The sequence below is a fragment of the Nelumbo nucifera genome, chromosome 4 (genome assembly GCF_055504915.1).
Source record: "Nelumbo nucifera cultivar China Antique chromosome 4, China Antique-T2T, whole genome shotgun sequence".
NCBI classification, from domain to species: domain Eukaryota; kingdom Viridiplantae; phylum Streptophyta; class Magnoliopsida; order Proteales; family Nelumbonaceae; genus Nelumbo; species Nelumbo nucifera.
The window spans coordinates 13,774,431-13,791,181 of NC_142652.1; the positions used below are offsets into that span (position 1 = coordinate 13,774,431).

General features: G+C 37.7%; 1 protein-coding gene across 4 annotated transcripts; it reads right to left on the reverse strand.

Annotated features, from left to right (window-relative positions):
* Positions 1 to 2,565: 2,565 nt before the first annotated feature.
* SNL4 (SIN3-like 4) lies at positions 2,566 to 16,291 on the reverse strand. Of its 4 annotated transcripts, none has more exons than XM_010273822.3 (24): positions 15,979 to 16,291; positions 15,614 to 15,883; positions 14,840 to 15,022; positions 14,547 to 14,730; positions 14,367 to 14,465; positions 14,059 to 14,223; positions 13,575 to 13,917; positions 11,327 to 11,463; positions 10,342 to 10,420; positions 10,227 to 10,256; positions 9,751 to 10,019; positions 9,485 to 9,639; positions 8,559 to 8,686; positions 8,189 to 8,443; positions 7,070 to 7,753; positions 6,811 to 6,902; positions 5,199 to 5,855; positions 5,004 to 5,104; positions 4,762 to 4,900; positions 4,530 to 4,682; positions 4,176 to 4,339; positions 3,982 to 4,093; positions 3,671 to 3,842; positions 2,566 to 2,897 (listed from the first exon to the last, which is right to left on the reverse strand). In XM_010273822.3, the coding sequence occupies exons 2-23, from the start codon at positions 15,685 to 15,687 to the stop codon at positions 3,687 to 3,689; spliced, it is 4,359 nt and encodes a 1,452-aa protein (XP_010272124.1). In that variant the 5' UTR covers positions 15,688 to 15,883; positions 15,979 to 16,291; the 3' UTR covers positions 2,566 to 2,897; positions 3,671 to 3,686. The 4 variants fall into 4 exon arrangements, with proteins under 4 accessions (XP_010272124.1, XP_010272125.1, XP_010272120.1 ...); XM_010273823.3 differs by having other exon boundaries at positions 13,647 to 13,917; positions 14,050 to 14,223; XM_010273818.3 differs by having other exon boundaries at positions 14,050 to 14,223.
* Between the last annotated feature and the right edge of the window lie 460 nt (positions 16,292 to 16,751).

Here is a 16,751-nt window from a genome sequence, read left to right on the forward strand (position 1 = left end):
AGTCATAACTCATAATAAACTATAGTCATTTCTAACACTTGTTTTTCTGAATTTTGTACTAAAAGAACAAAAAAATAACGTCAATAAACAAATACTAAAGAAACATAGGATTAATATATGCAGTGAAAGTTGAGTTAAGATCTAAAAATGAGAAATTCTGTGAGGTTTTAAAGGATGGGAAGAAGGTTGGGTTGGGCCCAACCCAAGCCGAAATTGACTTCAGGTTGGGTTGGGTTGGGTTAGGGTTAGGGTTGGGGTTTAGAACTTAGGGTTGGGCTAGGGTTGGCCTCAACCCGGCCTAACCTGACCTGACTTGCAGCCCTACCTCCAACATCTGTCGCGTGCAAAGAAATTCAACAACTTTGCTACTTTATCCGTGGTCATGGTTCTTAAAACTGAACTAGACAACAAACCGGTCAGGGGTCCGGTTCCTAGGTTGAACGGTCCAATTGTTCGAACCGAATGGATGGCTTGTTTTGACAAAAAAATAAAAAAAATAAAAAAGAAACCGACCAAACCGTTGAATGGTTCGAACATTTGATCACCCGGGTCAGTAATTTGCTGACCAAATCAACAGTTTTTGAGGAAATAATGGTTTTGGGGTAAAACGTAACTGATCACCTAACCGGTTCCCTGTTTTTCTGGTCTGATCAGGTTTTAAAAACCATATCCCTAAACCAAAACTACAGCTCCATTTGGAATGGCCGCTTACCTACAGCCAGAGTGGCTTTTAGATACCTCAACCTTTCAACCTTTCCTCTTGATTGTTGCCTCTGGTAAAATTGGTCAACAAGAAAGAAAAAAAAAGGTCTTACTGTGATATATAATCAAGTTGGACTGACGTTCTTTCTAACATTAGGTGATTGACATCTCATGGTTTGTTAATACTTTAATGGTCAATGCTTATGCAAAAGTTCCACCATGCTTGTGACGTGCAGAACGCAGAAGCAGTGTCGTCCGACCCAAACTGTACAAAAGTTCCAAAAAGCTCTTTGGCCTTGCCGTATTTAGCTGAGGTAAGTTGGTGACTTGGTGTTGGTCAATCGATAAATTGACCACAATACCCTTGTTCATTTTTTGATATATCCTACGGAAAATAGAATATTTAAAAAGTATCAATTATCTGGCTAACTGATACCTTCTCACAACATGGATAAACAACTTACCCGTGGGCGGTATGGCGTTGAGATCACATCTGCGCCCCATAAAGAGCATCCCCATGCACATCTCAGCATGAATTGGGAATCTCCCCCCTTCAAATTACCCCTTTTCTTTCAATCTGGATTTTTATGGTTTTCTGTGGTTGAAGGATAATTCAATAGTTAAAGTGGTGATACAAAGGCCTAGTTCGTTTTAATTTCGATGGGTAAGCATGCTTTCAGCGTTGTTATATGCTAACACTTACCTGGGTAAAGAGAGAGGTGACAGGGAGACCGTGCAGAAGTCTTGAACGGACTTGTTTATGGGTTAGACTCGGGCTTAGCTTTTGTCAAAATTTAAATGAATCCGGCCTGAAGCCCGAGCCTAATACAGTGGAAAGTCAGGGCCGAAGCCCAGCCATGAACAGGTCTAATCATGACTCATGAGTGATGCATAAAGCCAGCTTTACCTGCTTGCATTTCTCGAAAACAGATTAGAACTCCCGAGGAGACGAGAACGTTGGTAAGCAACCCTGGTAATCCCCAGCCTAATTTTGTTTTGCACTTCATAGGTCTCATAATTCCTGTATTGCGACGTATTATACTCTCGTTTGCTAGAATTCGTGTTTATTATGACATTAACAACTGAGAAATTCCATGAAGGGGAAGGGGAATTGATTTGGGCACGTTTGGTGGCAAACCCTGAACAGTAAAACATTCCGAGTATGAATAAGGAAAAATTTATGATGATAGGAATACATAATATTGGAACCCCCCCCCCCCCCCCAATTTAAAACCCAACTGATTGATTACCACTTTTAGATTAGGGCTGTCAATGGGTTGGGTCTACCGATGGACCTGATCCGACCTAACTGATTGTAATGGTTCTGGTTTCTTCCAATTAATAATTTCCAGTTCTTGCTTGTTCTGAATCAATTCAGATCAGAAATTGATTTCTCTCTCAATGGAATGATTATAATATGCATACACTAATAAGATATTCAGGAAAAGCTGAATATATATACCTACTTGTATTTGAAATATATTATAAAAATTAAAAAACCAAAAAACTGAACCGATCACAACTAATTCAGTTTGGTAATTTTCAAAAACCGTTGGGATCTGCTAACCGACCAGTGAGCATCATGGTTCGGTTATATGAACACCCCTAACGAATGAAATTTTTTATCCGACGAGCTTCATTGTTGGGTTATATGGCATTGTACAAAGTAACGAATCAAAATTTTTATCTGATGAATCCCTTTGCATTTGCAGCTCTAAACCTCTGGCTCTTTGTTCCGTGATTCCATGATGTTTGAGGATTCCATACTGATTAATTTGGCACATAATTCCCTCTTTCATTGTGTGTACTCGGGCGAATTATGTAGGTTAACAGTCAGTGGAATACCCGAGTATCTTAAACCAATTGCAACAAGAAATTGGAAGCTTTCGTATGTGATGGGAAGAAATACAAAAATGAGAACCAATGAAATGAAGATACACCTCTCAGGTTTTATATCAAAGATTAAAAAAAAAAGCCTATTTACAGAATAGTGGCTCAGAATATGCCACTAAAATGAAATTACAGGACACTACACCACTTTACGATCCATTTCCCTCCTTCTCACGTTGTTTGGATGATGAGAGATAACAGAATGCGACTGAAACATGCCTTCTGGAAAGCCTTTAGCTTGGCAGTAGCAAAGTAGGCAAGAATCATCAGCCCCAGCGCGGAGGCACCGTCCAACAGCAGGACGCCTACAGACAAAAAGACAAAACATAATTAAATCGCGAATTTTAGACATTCATTCAAGTTGAAACATGACCACAGCGAAATATAATCATGCAAGGAGGAAAACAGTACTCGTTTTTGTATTATCCTCTACATGGGTATTTGTTTACATCGTGTAAAACAGGCTGCAGAATTTCAATCCTTGTTTGCAATTATAGTGAACCAAGTCCCCCAAGGTTTTTCTCAATGCATCTTATCTTCTTAACATTGTACTAATAAAAAACATGTTGCTCAGAATTTTGTCGAAAAATATGAAATAATAACAATCCCAAAAATACAATGAAATACATCAATGTAGCATTTGATAGTAAATCTATTTATCACATTTATAACCTCATAATTATTGAATACCGTTAAGTTTATAATGCTGGCATTAACAGCTCTACTAACTGTTCCCCTGTTGCCTCTCGCCTGTTCTTAATGATATCTGCAGTTGAGATGCACTTCCCGAGTTTCGGCATTCCAAAAGAGAGCTTAATGGTTCCCGAGTTTCTTTGCAGCTGGTATTTGTGTTTTTTTTAGTTCTCTCTGTGTTTCTTTGCTTTCTGTTTTCTAAGTTCTGTGTTTCCTCCCCCCCCCCCCCCGCCCCGGAAAAAAAAAGCTCTACTAAACCAAATTCAAGGCTTTTATATAAGAGACTCGGGGATAAAGGAAAAAGAACAGTATTAATCCATTATTTATCATGGAGCAATTAAGTTCTATTTTCCTAAAAGGAGGAAATATTGAATACAGAATCTACCTGGCACCAAGGCATACTAGGAACTAGATAACAATCTGTGAAACCGCTGTACTCTTGCAGCATTACCATTTGGCGTCTTTGCTTGGTCATGACAAGAAGAGCTACCAACAGATAAACATCTCCTTTTCCTCTTGCGAAATAAGAAATCTTCTGTATCTAGTACATAGGAGACCTGCCGTATACACATTTCATTATTGCCAACCATAGAAGCAATGGTTTAAACATCAAGATCAAATCAATGCATCTTCATAATTATAAATGCCCATAGAAAGCATCTTAAAGTTTTAGAAGTATAGAAAAGAGAAGAATACCTTGGAAGAATTGCAAGCTATCTTACACTCCAGACCATTGACCACTGTAACTCCCTCCATAGCTTTACATGTAGCAGAAAGTTCATCACCACATACATTTTTCCGTTTGTTTCTGTAAATACAGACTACCATTAATAAATTGTAACTTGCTAAAAAGCAATGGACCTAAGCAATCTCGGATGTCATCTATGTACCTTGCCAAGAATACACCATGCATCTCCTTTTTATCAGGAACAACTGACAAGAAGTCATTATGCAAATAAGCTGCAAAATTGGGGTCCATTGAGACAGCAGTGACTTCAGGCTTTTCATGCCCATAGTCCATCAACTGTATAGACAAACGGGTTGGACTGGATGACTGCAAGAAACAAAACTATTTTATATACCCATATGCTAATTTATACCCTTTTCTTCTTTGAAGAACATACTAAAGTAGGAACTATTTTTCAGGTGATACAAAGGAAAGTAGGGACTATTTTTCAGGTGATACAAAGGAAAGTAGGGACTATTTTTCAGGTGATACAAAGGAAAATTTGCTGAAAACCTACACATTCAAACCGATATATATTCTCCTCATGAAGAAGAACACGAGCATTTTCATGATAAACCAGATCAATAAATCTCCCAGATTGCCTTGATTTTTCATATGCATATAGATGAAGAAGCTTGTTGTCCATCTCATCACTTGCAACCGTTTGAAGCTGTGAGAAATGCTACAAATAAGAATCTTGGTATAAAAGTTAACGGGCAAATAGCAAAGATTATTTACAAGTTACATACCTGTTTGACAAGTTTATATATCAACTTATCTAACGTAAAAAGCACATATGACTGAGTTCCAATGATGGCTCGGCAATCATCCTCGAACTTGGTATTATCAGCAGAACCATCAAGCAGATTGTATAATGCACTCATAAATCTGGAAATCACACCAAAAAAGGAAATAGAAAGAATTTCCAAATTAATATGCAGTTTGGATATTTTAAAGTATGAAAGAACCTAAAACTGTAAATCACAATTACCTGGCATAGAGATCGGGAGGGTTTGTGTCCTTCGAAGTTCTCCATTTTTTTTCCGCGGTTGATGAATTCAACTTTGCTGACTGTATTCTCTCATACAATGTCTGGCATAGGAAATAAAAACAAATTAAAAAAGAAATTTGATGAAATACAATAGTAATTTATGGAAGTTCATAATATTTCAAAATAAAATATTACTTGATGAAGCCTAAAAAGCACATAGAAGGAATCATTTCCATAAAAAATACGGCAATCCTTCTTTTCTTTGTCATGTAGAACAGAGGGGACATGTTTGGCCAGAGGCTTCACTGTCAACAAAAACCGTTCTGAATATGGCAATAAGGTACCATCTCCTTCGACATCATGCGCATCAGCCATCCCCTCAGCCTCCCCTTCACTTTCAGCTTTATTGTCATGCTCATCATGGTCCACATCTTCCTCCTCTTCATGATCTTCACGGGAGCACTCCTCGCCATCACCAGACTCGCTACCTGAAACATCACCAGCTTCAGAGGCATTCTCACTGTCTTCTGTTGACCTCTGAGCACTTTCTTCACCCTCGTCATCTGCATCTGCATCATTTTCCCCTGCCTCCCCACAGCATATTTCCTCTTCTTCATGCCTGGGTTGATATTGCCTACTTGGAGCAGAATCCTTTGCCTTGGGCATTCCATCAATACCAGCATCTCTGTAGCCAACAAAATTATCTTCTTCAAAATCTCCATTAGGGGATAACTCACCCTCTTCTCTTTCAATTTTCAAGTGCCCAGCAGATTCTTCATTACAACGATGGACTTTAGAGCCATCTGTTATTACTCCATTAGCTGGTATGGGGGGTCTTGTATTGTCACCACCCTATATGACCAAGAAGAAAAGAACAATAAGAATGTTGAATATAATCAGAAAAACTGGACGACCCGAACCATCACCACCAAAACACCACAAGTTGTTAGTTGCAAACTAGTCCAATTAAATTGATGGATCTTATTGAAAAAACTATATTAGTAGGACAATATTGCAAACCAAGTCATTTTTTCCAAATCAGCAAGCTAATGCTGTTTGGATAAATATATTGTTATAGAATCTAAATGTCCATTCAGTTGGCTTGAACTGACAAGTATTCAATGCTAGAAGACTAGCCTTAGGAGCAAATTGGTAGACCATGCTTTTAGATATTAGCTTTTAAAAGCATTATGAGAAGTAAATGGGAGTTCCCTAAATATGTAATATCTTGGACTACTGAGATGAATTGATACAGAAGTTCAACAAAATAGCATAAATCATAACCAAGAAAATTATTACTTTTTTTTTGAGAAAGATAACTGCAATACATTAATAAAGAACGGGTAGTTTGTACATGAGGGGACATGCAAATCAACAACCAAAGAAAGACCCCTCCCAAGAATCTTTATACAGGCAGAGCACTATCACCATACAGATTTTCACTATGCACACCCACCTTAGTCACCAGCCAACTTGTTAAGCTCCCTGGATCCATCTTAGCCTAGAGTATTAGCTTCTTTCCTAACACACCATTTTATTAGTGTGAGAATATGGTTGAGTCTCAGAGAAGCCACTTTGTGCAAAAAAATATACCAGAGGTTAGGACCATATCCAGTCTGGGGGCCATCATTTACTAAAGGCCTTTTTATACTTTCTTTTTCAGTTTTTTCTACAATGTTGCATGTGAATGGGTGAAGAAAAAAAGAAAAGAAAAGAAAGATAAACAGAGAGAGTATGTTTAACCAACTTCTCTCCTTTAGCTGTGAAAAGAAAATTATAAAGTCCCCCTAACTGCAAATGCACTTACCTCTGCTGACGGGTGAACTTCATTACTAAGCTTGGGCTCATGTACACCCTCATTTGCCGTGTGACTAGGTCTGGAAGGAGTGGTGCCAAGCCCTTCAATGGAAATGTATCTCAGTACACAGCAATGATTTTAAAAAACCACAAAAAAAAGAAATAAAATCATATATAGATAACTAATAACTAACAATGTGCAAACATCTTGGGCAAGTAATACTTATTAAAATTAACAGCAGCTTTACTTTGAACCCCGTAATACAAACCTGATGTAATTTCCACATTAGTTCTACTAAGACTCTGTTCTGCTCTAATGGCAAGTGATGCATTAGAATCAGTCAACCGTTCACTAGAGGTGCCTTGTATGTTTACTCCAGACATTTCATCTGCCATAGAGGAATTGTTCTGCACTTTTCCTTGCTGAGTATCATTCCTACGGGCAATACGATCTGTTTCATCAAAACCATCTTCTTTGGCTGCAATATCACCATTTGCCAGCCTTGCCCTGCAAGAACTTGTCTGTTCAGGGGCAGCACTATCATCTCCATTACTGCCAGGGTTCAACTGCTTTGAATTGGTGACAGCGACGTCAGCACGAGGACTTCCATCACTTTCTCCTATGCTTGCTACATTACTTCTTCCAGTATTATTCTTAGCTTTTACAACATCTTCAGTATCTTCTGCACCATGTGGTCGAGAAGGGACACCCAAGATGGGTTCCAAAAAGGTTGTCCAAATCCTCATAACTTTATCCAACTGTTCTGTGGTCGTACAAACCTCACCACATGAATATTTGATTAGGTGATATAAACCTTCATGGATATCAGGATCAGAGTACACAAATTCCAGATTTGGAATTATAGGCCTTCTGTTTCCAGCAGCAATAGTAAGAAGAACATCATCCTCTTTACGCTTCTTCTCATTGATTTCTTTAATCTCAGCTAACAAGGCTGTGCATTTAAAAGCATAGAAAATAAGAAACAAAGAAACAGATACAACAAGAAGGAAAAAAAAAAGAAACTGATAAGCAAATTGGAATATGTGAACAACAGTATGCTGACACAGGTGCAATCGAACTACTTCACTCCTAGAAAAATTAAAAAACTAATTTATCTATGGCGACAAGTTACTAGAATATAAAACATCACACTCAATACTCTGTAAAACATGAGAGTGCCAATACAATTCAATCTTCAATATCACACTCCAACATACAGAATTACTTTTCCATAGACAAGGCACCTCTTACATAAATTATAATATAGAAGGACAAGTATCATAAAAGAAAAAGCAGTGCCAACTTTATCACAGTAAGACTAGGGGTCAAGATAAACAAACTTAAAATGCCAAATCTTTTAAATACAACATATGAAGATTTGGCTTACCTTTGGTGCTCAAACTCTTTGTATCCTGTTGCTTGAAATAGAAACTTCGGTGATCGAGTGATTTATGATAGTTCTTAGCATAGATTTCAGCCCACACTTTATTAAAATCTGCACGACACCTTGTCCACTCCTCCTGTTTCTGCTTCAAACGAGTTAATATGACAGGCAATGCAAGGGGAGCATTCTTCCGTAATACATCCATCACATCCAACCCATGGTCACCATATAGACGTTCTATGCACCTTAGATTTAAAGCTACAAGAAAGAAGAGCAAGAAAAGGTAGGCAGGAAAAATGGAGGTAAAGTTAGCTTGAATATCATTACATAAATGAGATGCCAAGACTCCATATCCTTAATTGCAAATACAAACCTGTAAAGTAATCTTCAATACGAATTGGGGTATCTTGTCTAATTGTGTTGTCATTGATCTTGTCTAACAACTCCTCTACGCGCTTAGTGGTTGCATTTACTGACTCCAACAACATGTCCAATTCAAACCTGATATTATGAAATAAGAATAGCATCAGTGTTACGATCCCTTGGTCCCAAGTTGTAGTAATGGGATGCTAATGTGAGATATCCCACATCGGTAGTATGGGATACTGGTGTGTGGTATATATGTACTTGGGTTCCCTCCCTCTAACAGCTAGGCTTTTAGGGGCGAGTTCTCCCAAGGCACGTAACAAATGGTATCAGAGCCTACACTAAGCCCCCTGGTTGCAATCGTGCGGCACAGGTAGTGACGTCGGTATTGCAGTGTTCAGCAGAGACTAGGTGGACTAGTGCAAAGCCAGCCTGCGTGGGTGTCAGGACTGCGGAGCATGGTGGAATGTTACGATCCCACTTATCCAACATAGTATGGGATGTTAATGTGAGATATCCCACATCGGTAGTATGGGATACTGTTGTGTGATATATATGTGCTTGGGTTCCCTCCCTCTAACAGCTAGCTTTTAGGGGCGAGTTCTCCCAAGGCACGTATCAAAACCAATGCAAAAAAACAAAATCACAGCTCAAATTTTCCATTAGAGATCAAATTTCACAATTATGCCTTAACATGTGCAGCACAAAGTGTAGAACCATCAGATAACAAGTTGTTCTTGTCTAGTAACATACATAACTCATTTACCTATTTTCTTTTCCTAATCACATAAGTAGAAAGTGGCAAACTGATTTATAAAAAAAAGAGCAGAAAAAGGAGAGGAATACATTTCAGCTTCATGTCACATGCAGTTAAATCAGGATGATATGATGCAAAAAAAATTATTGCTCAAAATTTGGGGGTTATCTTTATACCTATCATCTTCACATCTAAAAAGGCTTTCTTCATACTGGTTCTTACGCATGTGTTTAAAAGAATAGTCTTCACTTCCTGAAGTCACTGATACCCAATGATCATTCAACACTTGAGCACCGAGTTCTGTTCTCTGACTTGCTAAAGGTATAGGATACTGCAGTGTGACAAGCATCAAAGCATGTCATCATAACCTAAACACTAATTCCATAAAAGAAGATCAAAATGGAAAAACAAAAACCAAGAGAATGGTACAAGAATTGCTTACATTTTTTGGTAAAAGCCTATAACTGGGAGTACATCGCTGACAATTAGAAAGATCAAGTTCTGAAATGGGTTTAGCCATGAACTTTTCCTTGTTCGAAAATGAAGGAACCTTATGGCCAGATACACTTTTGTCAAGTCTTTCCCTTTCTTTATCCCTCTCCCTTTCACGATCTCTATCTTTCTCCTTATCATCCTTCTCCCGGTCCCTATCTTTGTCCCTGTCCTCTACCTTCACCGGTCTAGGTAAATTCCCTTCATTCCATAATGATTCTGCAACGAGTAAAAGCTTTATAAGACATTATAAAGTGTACATAACTACCTAAAATATTGTGAGACATTTGCTTGGGATTGAATCCATCTTCATTATACTAATCAATGAATAATGCCTTTTTTTAATAAAAACTTTTTATATGAAAAGCATGAAAACCATATTCAAGAGGTAATGGAAAATTGGAAATGAGAAGGTATATAACATACTTTTACTCATAACACCAGCAAGAAATCCATCTGCTGAAAATATCACAATTAGAAACAACATAGATGTAAACAAAAAATAAATCCAAAGCAGACTATTATAGTGATCAAGACTTACCTCCTCTCTTCTCACAACAAGTCAAAAATTCATTAAACCCATCCATAAGGTCTGGATATTTTCCAAGCAAATCACCAATCTGCAAGGAGTGAAAATTCTGAACCAAGACCAATGACAAATAGCATAATATAACAAACTGGATTTGTTACTGAAATATTGATATTACAATCTTGGTGGAACTTTGAAGCTGCAATCATAAGCAATACCTCAGGGATACAAGGGCACTGCATGATGTATTCATGTTTATTAAGCAAGCATTCTTAGGGCTGTCCAGCCCAAGCTCAGCCAAATCTATGCACCACATATGAGCTAGGCCTGGCTACAGCTCAGCTCAATACAGGCTGACAGAACCCATCAAAACTAAGGTTTACAACTTCAGGCCTGGGCTGATCCAAACTTCAAAGGAGGGGGTGGCTTAGAACAAAGGAAAGCCATTGAATTTTTATCAGTGCTTATGTTTAAAACCCAAAAATAATTATAACTAAATATGTTGCATAAGTTTATTGTGTAATGATAGTGATGTGTATTTCCTTGTATATGTAATATACTAAAGGTGAGTATAAACTTTGTGTCACCGGCTGGACAGGTTCACCACAAATTGTATCCTAACCAATGATAACACTGTCTTTATGCTAGCTTTTATAAGAACTATTTGGGTCACAGTGCATTACTTACATTGCTATGACAGATGATTCTCATGCATGTTAATATTTGATCCATGTTTTTGATCATTTATAACTTCAAAACTGGACATTTGATAGTAAAAATTGTTCATGTTTATACTGTGATATCTCCGTTGCTCCCTCTCTCTCAAAAAAAAAATATGAAAGAAAGAAAACAAATTCTATGAACAATAAAATATGGAAAAAGTCTTGTGTTGAATATCTAAATAGAATAAGAGTCCAAAGAAGCATTGATTACCAGATTTAGTTAAAAATGCTTGGCTGTTCTTACAATAATAAGAAGTAAGGGAAATGTGGCATACCAGACTTTGAAGTTCAGATCTTGTAATTATTTCAGTGCTATAAATATGAAGGCATTTCAAGAATTCTTGATAATCATCAGAATTGCGCAACTTCTCCTTGACTTTCTCACAGAAAGTAAGTTCCTGGCTGTATGCACCTGCCATGTCATTGATGCAAGAAGTTTCTTTAAATGCATAAAAGAATACAAAGTCAACTACATCAATTCTCAAAGCAGTAACATAACTCTGAGAAAACAACTTGGCTATTTAACTTGGAAAATCAACCTTGCAAATGAAAAGAAAAAAAAGGAAATCATAATTAATAGCATTTGAAAAGATGCAACAAAAGCTTAGCTAATGATTGCAAAACAATACTTAATACCCAACTGCTTGGTAGCTTTGCCTTAACATCTATGCTATGTTGTTACCATCTTAAACATGCCAGATATTTAGCTAGAAAAAGGAAGGCACCTAACATGATTTTGGCATAAAAACCAGTATTTCTATCCTTTTATTTAGTATGTGATATAATACATCAATAATATGCTTACTGTCCCATCAATCAATTTCTTCCAGGTCTAATTACAGCATTATTTCTGATACATCCTAAATGGTTCCACATGAAATTAGAACTAAGGAACAGATTTGGACAGACAAGTTACCTATTCTCTAGTAAGTTGGAAAGACAACAGATGTTGGAAAAGGGGAAAACCTTTTTGAACACCTTTGACTTTGATATCATACCAAGACAATCTAGCTGTTCTGCAGCATATAAGGATACTGATACTGGTTTTTTTTTAAGTAAATAAAAAATAAACTTTATAAATGAAGGAAAGATACTGATACTGGTTATTAGTCAATCTTACTATTCACAAAGGTAAGTGGTTCAGCATTAAAGTTTTGCACTCACCAGCAGTGTGGATAAGTGCATATTGGGGAGTTGTGCATAAAATAGCATACATAAAACCAAAGTTTGAACTTCCAGACAGGTGCGTGCATAAAACCATAAATATATGGTCAGATAATCCTGACCACTTTCGAGTGACAAGCTCAGAAGGGGGAGAGAGATTTCCAACAAAACATATCTTCTCTTGTTAATCCTAACATGCAAAATTAAGTGCTCTTCTCAACAAAAGGGCAACTGTAGTATCATGCAATGACAGAATAAAACATACAAATTATGAAAAGCATCTAGCCATGCAGTTGCAATGTATATTCAATGTGGGCAAGTAAACCCAGCATTATCTGTGAGACTGAACCTAGAATAGTTTAGTTGTATTTATGTATTTTTTGGTGGTAAAAGAAAACTTTATTAAATAAAAAGAGCAGACTACAAACAGCAGGACAGGTGTTAAGATAACACCTGACCCAATGGTCAGCAGAACAATTCAACCTTACAACTCAAAATACAACAGAAAGAAGCCCCCCCCCCCCAAGCCACAACTTAATCTTCAGCTTCGAATGCTTTGTCTTGTCTGTCCCCATCCTCATACCATGCTTCTCCACCTTCACCGATAACAGCCCTCTTGAGACTCTTTTCTATCTTACTTCTTTCAAAAGCTTCGAAAGCCCTTCTAGCAAACTCCTCTCCACCTAAAAAAATAGGCCTAAACTCTTTACAATCCCAAATCGGGCATGTGGTCAAGCACAAACTTTCTAACCCAACCCTACCTTGAACTAAAAATTGACATACTCGGGTTGGATCCAAGCTTGAGTTGAGCTTGGATTGGTCAATTGGGCTCAATGCACTAAAAAGTTGCATGAGTATGTTGGTAGATTTAATTTTACAAACCATTTTTAGTATTATTTTCCCAGTTTAATAATTATTAGTAAATGAAACTTTCTGGTATGCTGTTTCTTTTGAAAATCTTTTCATGGCTCCATGGCTGCCTGGCTGGTCATCTCATGAATCTCCTGATGCATGTCTCTAGGTAAATACTACCAATAACTCAAGAAATCCAATTAGCCTGTATTAACCTTTCCTGGGTTCTTGAAACATAAAAGAACAGTTAATCTAAAAACTTGCATCATTTGTATCCTGAAAAAAGTCCATCTCACAATTTCCAAAGATTTCATGACAGTGAAAATATCCTCAAGTCATACTAAATTCTAGGCTTACGAGTAAAGTTAATCCTGGTCTAAACAAATGACTCAAATATGTAACTTAAAGGAATGCTTACTTGGTCTAGCCTAACAAGTCAAAACACATCCAGAGGTCTTATATAGAAATGTATTTGTGTGTTAATGAATACTATAATTAAGCACTCACTTTTCAAGGCGATTTTATCATCAAAAGTAGATGAAATGGGGTGCATTCCAAAGTTTTCAGCACCTTCCCCACCTTGGTGCATCTGCTCAGCAATGGAATCTTCACCCCTCCGAGAAGATTTCCGTTTGTGGGGAAGACGTGTCATGTTGTTGAAGTCACGACTGCTATCGTGCTCGATATCCTTGTCATCCCGATCACGGTCTCTTCTGTCCCTCTCTTCCTTCCTTTCTTTTTCCTTTTCAATGCGTTTTCTCTGCTCCTTATCACCTTTCAGGAGTGCTCTATCATGCTCTATGTCAGGGCGGTCAACACTGAGATCACGATCAGCATGGGTCCTTTCCTTCTGACAATGGGGCAGGGTAAACAGGATGTTAGGTTGGCAGTTGGCACATGATTGTAAGAAACCCCATTCAAAAAGGAAAGAAAAAAGAAAAAGAAAAGTAAAAAAAAAAAAAAAAGACAAAAGGAGGGATGCCTTATCAACATGAATTTGCCGGAACGCCGGCATGGCAGTGCACCGTTCATCACGACGGAGAAAAGAATTTCTGCCTGATGGAGCATGCTGTGTCGGAACTGTTGCTGAGGAATCAGGTAGAAAATGGGTGAATTCACTGAGCAAGTCAGGATGTTCATGGAAAAGAGTAGCCACCTGAAAGGAAAAGGAACCCAGAATTTGAGAACAATGTAAGTGTTTCCATGAAGGAAGTCTCCCTGAAAACAGAAGACAGGAAAAACAGACAAACTCATTAACATTACCAAAGGGAAAGACAATGAAATATACTGCAACTATACCTCCTGATAGACCTCTGTGATGGACTTATTCTCCTTCCTATACATGTTCAGAATGTCTAAGAATGATTTATACACATGATCATCATTTTGGAATCGTGTCTGCAGGTACAGAATCGATTAAATGTACACCCTAGCAAGCAAAAATAAAAACTGAAAAATCATCAATTTAAGAAGTCTCACCTTTATTTTGTTTACAAAATTTATAGCTTCTTCAAACTCAACAGGCTTCTTTGGTGGAACTTCATCCTCAAGTGGGAGGGTGATCTCATACCCCTTCGGCAAGAAGGTATTGAAGCCCAGTATTAGGTCTCTGTGTCCTTTGAATAATTCTTTCACCCTTGATATGACTCCGGTAGTGTCAATTCTGCAAGCAACACAAAAACATGAGAGGGGAAAAAGTCAGTAAGGTGCTCCTATTATATCTGGACAAATTGCTAGGAAAACTTAGAATATGAAAGAAATGATGACCAAACCTCTGGGCCTTGAAATCTTTCATGACCTCCAGAAACTCGTCATATTTCTCCCTTTTATCCTGAAAAATGTCCTTGACTGCCTTAAGATACGCTAGGGCATCATTGGTTGTTAGTTTCTGCGCACCTTCTCCTCCTCCTCCTCCTCCTCCCACTCCGCCTCTAGAGACTTGGGGTTGCCCAGAGCTTTATTGACAGAAAAAAAAAAACAAAAAAAAGAATTCCAATTTCAGTAAAATTTCCAACAGATCATAATTCATGAAAAAATGTTTGACCATTTACAAACTCTCTTTAAGAATAACTTATCCAATAGAAAAAGGAAGTAAAGGAAGAGATCAGGTCATATTTTCATAGAAAATTTGATTTTCTTTTTCTTTTTTTATTTTGGGTTTAACTCTGATAAGAAGAAAAGCTCACAGCGGAGGTGAACCTCTGAAACAAGTTAACAGGAGAAGCTGATCTGCAAGTGTTTAAAGAATTCCCTACAGTTTCCTCTCGAAATTAAATAACAAAAACAAAATAGAGAAGAAGTAATCTAAAAGAGCAAAGCTTTACAGGTTCAAACAATTTTAAATGGAAACATGATTAACAGAAACATGAAATATTAACAGCAAAGCAACCAGCGCATAATGAAAAAGTTCAATCTCATTATTCAAAATTCGAAACTTAAAAATATAGAACAGCAGCAAGCCATAACCACAGTTAAAGAGAATGGAAGCTAAACGGAAGTGCTTAAATACAGAAATCAAGAAATTGAAGATAAGATAAGAGACTTACGCTTCCCCTCGAGAAGAAACGAGGGGTCGTTTAACTTGAGAACCTATGTAAACGTCTTCTCTAGACCTCTTCATCTCTGGAAAAAAATCCTGTTTAGCAAATCATGCTTCGTGTTAAAAACGGAACCCGGATTAAATCAAAATCCGAGAAACCGCACGTCCTTCGTTGAGAGAATCCTCAAAACAATCGCTTCGAACTTCACCGTGAAACTTGACCGACTGAGCAGATCTAACCCGAGAGAATTCAATTAGAACATCCGCTATAGATCACCTGAAAAAAATAAATAAATAAAAAAACAGATTACTTCATGAGAACGGAGAAAACCCCAGCAATATAGAATATAAAGAGAAACAAACATTACGGACAAGAACGGGGATCGTCTTTAGTTTGAAGAAACAAATCTCTTGGGAATGAAGCTCTGAAGACCCAAATGAACAAAGGAGAAAAGAAGGCGAAAACTCTTTGAAGGAACCTTGCGAGGGAATCAGATAATTAAAAAGGCTTAAGAACAGGCTTGGTATTGCATTACAGAAACGAATAAGCAAAAAATAATATGAGAACGAGAGCGAAGAAGAATAGAGAAACCAAGAAAACAAAACAGTTTACATGCGATATTGTATATAAGAAAAGAGGGGAACAGGAGACGGGAGTCGGGGAAGAAACACTTTTGTTTCTCTCAATGGGGGTGTGGAAGGGAAGGGGGCAATTTCACGTCCGATTACCGGTCACCCTCTCGTTCTCTGTGGGAGCTGTTCACCGGCTATTAGCAGTGCAGTTCCAACCGGTTTAAATTTTAACCCGAAAATACTTGAAGAGAAGAGGTGGTTCTGGTTCATACTTCATACATACCTATTACCTCCCGTATCAGCTTTTAGGGTTAGGGCATTTTTGATTAATTGATTGATTTCCTGTGTAAAGGTATTTTTAAGCAACCAAATTCCCATCTTGATTCTGATTTCTAATCTAGTCACACGAGTCCAAGTACGAGTCGGATATCATAGTCCAATCACCGTACTTTTTGAATCGTTTGATCAGAATAATATGGGGGTTTGATGGATGATGAATGAGATGCGGTACCCTACCCCGCCAGGTCACGTGTACCAATGGATTGTGGACATTCTTTGCTTATTAAATTGCC